General features: G+C 35.6%; 1 protein-coding gene across 1 annotated transcript; it reads left to right on the top strand.

Annotated features, from left to right (window-relative positions):
- Positions 1–2,103: 2,103 nt before the first annotated feature.
- Positions 2,104–3,030, top strand: LOC105985077 (olfactory receptor 5V1-like). The gene has a single exon (XM_013015487.1). It carries the CDS (start codon positions 2,104–2,106, stop codon positions 3,028–3,030), a length of 927 nt encoding a protein of 308 aa, XP_012870941.1.
- Positions 3,031–3,930: the final 900 nt, after the last annotated feature.

The following is a 3,930-nucleotide window of genomic DNA, read 5'->3' as shown; positions in this document are numbered from 1 at the left end:
TTTCTTCCCCTCCCCAAATTATACCAACATCAAATACAGTGAAAACAGAGGTTATACCGTGGGGGAAGGACATACAAAGCAACAAAGAAATCATCTTATAAATATGTTAGAAATAATAGCAAGAAAAAAAAACATTTTAGTCCTTATCTTGGGGGTTCATGTCGGTATCAATTGTGGAAGGGAAGGGGAAAAACAAGTCGTTTAAATGAGGATACAGGTGGACCCGTTACAACAATGAGAAGTACAAGTTGTCATGTTGAAAACGAACTTTACAACTTTGGTGGTGGGGGGAAGATTGGGTGGGGGGGACGGGGGGGAGGCTGGGAAGGGGAAACAAAGGAGGAGGCTACAATGCTTGATAAGAAATGTACTCATTATCTTGCCCATCTAATTGTAACCCCTCTGTACAGTATTTTCACAATAAAAATAAATAAAAATTTAAAAAACCATAATTCTTATTTTGAAAAAGTAGTCAAGCTATTAACTGTGAATATAAATCAGTATGAATATATGTACTGTGGAGGTATCGAGTTTTTCTTATAAGAAATGCATCTAATTTCTTCATTACTATTTTATTTTCAAAGTATTACTGTATAAAATATAGGCAAGCTAAAACTAAAGCAGCTCTATAAAGTTGAACATTTGGAAATTTGAATAATCATGCAATAGGAGTTTTCTATTTTAATCATTTTCATTCATTTATTAAAATCCTTTCTCATTGTTAATATTGATATCTGAGCAGTTAATAGTTATAAAAACAATTTTCATGACAATTTTCATGACAATTTTCATGTCATGGTTTGATGAGATGTTCCTCATATGTCTCTCCCTATGGCTGCCATATGAAGAAAGAATGGTAGTATGCTCTGAGTGCATTTTATGTCTGAGTCATCTTTTCCTTTTGGGGTTTTAATGAGATGCTTGATATTAAAGATAGTTTTTGAAGGGCAGAAAAAAATCCACAGAAGTAATACCAGGTAACCTATCAGTGAATATCTTTTTGTAAATAACTTAAAGCATTGCGATTATATGTGTTTTTAAGATACACAGAAATGCAATTGGAACGATAAAATTAAATATGAGTAAAAACAAAAGATATATTGATTAGATTTGATTTTGAATATTCTTATTTCCTTCAGTTTATTAAATGCAAGTCAAATGTGTAATTATGGGCAAAGGGATGGAATAGATAGAAATTAACTTTTTTATATTGGTGATATTCAGACACTGTCCCGAAGTTCCACTTGTATTTCCATATTTCATTTAATTTTATTAAATTTTATTCAGTAGAAATTACATGTTGATTCATATAATTACATGAATATGGTTTGTTTTGTGTGTGCTAGTCCTGGGCTTGAGCTCAGGTCCTGGACAATGTCCCTGAGTGTTTTTGCTCAAGGCTAGAGCCCTACCACTAAAGCCACAGCTCCACTTCCATTTGTGTGTGTGTGTGTGTGTATGAGTGAGTGTGTGCACTTGTGTTTAATTGGAGATAAGAGTCTCACGGACTTTTCTGCCTGGGCTGCCTTTGAATCACAATGCATGGGTCTCAGCTGTGGATTCGCTAGGATTACAGTCATGAGCCTGCTCATCATGCATTCTTTCTCTTATCTTTCTACTAACTTTTGTTATGTGTACCTTAATTAGTAATATTTGATACAGTTTATATCTATCTATATCTGTATACATGTCTCTTTCTCCCAGAAGTCTCCAAAACTAAATGCAATAAAATAATAGAAAACAGGCAAATAATGCAGAAGTAAGAAATGCACCATCAGTATTTACTGAATTGTTTCATCCTGAACACATGTAAAAGGTCACTGCAGGTTTTAGTTAAAAAGGAGATATTAAATATTCCTCTGGCAATTGAAAATTTTTCTGCTTGCATAAGAAATCAAAAGTGAATAAGTCAAGAAATATTAAGAGTCCAGGAGATGTTTTAAGCAGTGGTTCTAGTAACTGAAATTTCAAGAAGACTAGCACAGTTGATCCCTAGCCACAGGACAGCAGTTTTCGAAGTTTCTCAGCACTAGCCTCCTTGATTTATCACCTTAATCTCTATTTATTTATTATCCCCTAGCAAGACTCTTCTGGAGAGAAGAGATGGACACCTACAATCTTAGCACAGTGACAGAGTTCATCCTTGTAGGACTCTCTGACCTACCTGAGGTGCGCTACTCTCTCTTTGTCTCTTTTGCCATCATCTATCAGATCACCTTGGTGGGTAATGGGGCCATTTTCCTGGCCATTGGCCTAGAGAAAAAACTACACACTCCCATGTATTGCTTTTTAGCAAACTTGTCTCTCTTAGATATGTTCTGTTCATCAACTACTGTTCCTAAGATGCTAGATACTCTCTTGACTGAAGACCACAGCATTTCACTCATTGGGTGTGCTTTACAATTGTATTTCCTGGTGGCACTAATGGGGACTGAAGTCTTCCTTCTCGCTGTCATGGCTTATGACCGGTATGTGGCCATATGCTTCCCTCTTCGCTACACTGTAATCATAACAAACACTCGCTGTGCACAGCTGGTATCCGGGACCTGGGCAGCAGGATTTCTCAATTCTGTCATCCACACAATATCCACCTTCAGCCTGTCTTTCTGCAAGTCGAATCGAGTTAACCAGTACTACTGTGATATTCCACAAATTGTGGCTCTGTCCTGTTCATCTACTTATATGGCAGAAATACTTGCTTTAGTGATAGGAGGTATCTTTGGGACCAGTGCTTTCCTGACAACTTTGATCTCCTATATATACATCATCTCCACCATCCTGAAGATCCGGTCAGCAGAAGGGAAGCGCAAAGCCTTCTCCACCTGTGCCTCCCATCTCCTTGTCGTCTGTTTGTTCTATGGCACTGCCATCTTTACCTACATGCGCCGCTCTTCCAGTCAAGATGTCCTAGGCAGAGATAGACTCATCTCCATGCTATATGGAGTAATTACTCCAATGTTAAACCCCATCATCTACAGCCTGCGAAACACAGAGGTTAAAGTTGCCCTCAGAAGGTTGTTATGTTGCTAACCATAACATGTTGCTTACAGAATGCAATATTAAAACTGACTTTGCATTGTCTTACATCTCAGCACTTACCATTGCATGTGTGGCCAGAGAGTCCAGGAAATTATTATTTGCTCCCTCTTTCTTTCACCTCTAAAAAGAGAAGTATTTCATATACAGACAATTATTATCTAGTACACCACTTTTGGTCTTCAGTTTTCTATTAGCTATTGTAGATTTTCCTGTTTCTGTGCATCGTAAGTACTTTTGAAATACAGTTCCTAGTTCCTATTCTGCTGATGATATTTATTACATGTTCATTGCCTGCATTTTGGATTCTCAATTCTCTGTGGCACACAGTATCTCCTTCTTTTGTGTCCTGTATTCATTTTTACTAAGTGATGTGATCACACACTAGTGAAATGTTTATATATTATTGAATATTTCTTTTCATTTTATCTTCTGGATTGTCATATATTTCATTCATGTGCAATCTGTATCAAATTACAATTTATCATGTGTTCCTGTGACTCTGAAATTAGACTGGAAACATTTTTGAGATACTTGGTTTAGAATTCAATGATCTATGACAAAACTCAGTTTAAGCCATTGATATCCACTTCAACATTCTGCCATAACTAATCATCATATAATAGGATAATTACTTTTTATTTAATTTTAGATAGGAAATTCATACAGACTTGAGATTGTAATGACATTCTAAGACTATACTACTAGGGGTGCTACTGTAACCTTAATGCTTGTCTTATTTTAATTCTTTAATTCTCATGCATATTGTATGAAAAAATCAAATTTTCATTGCATAAGCATAATTTGTGGAATTTGATAAATGTAAAATTGAGTAAAATCTTTAAAATTTAAACAATGCTTAATTTTAGATATCAGGTAACTAAAATTTTATTT

Source organism: Dipodomys ordii, unplaced genomic scaffold, assembly GCF_000151885.1.
Source record: "Dipodomys ordii isolate 6190 unplaced genomic scaffold, Dord_2.0 Scaffold27, whole genome shotgun sequence".
In the NCBI taxonomy this organism is placed as follows: Eukaryota; Metazoa; Chordata; class Mammalia; order Rodentia; family Heteromyidae; genus Dipodomys; species Dipodomys ordii.
The sequence above is the reverse complement of the archived record's forward strand: the minus strand, read 5'-3'. Positions and strand labels throughout refer to the sequence as shown.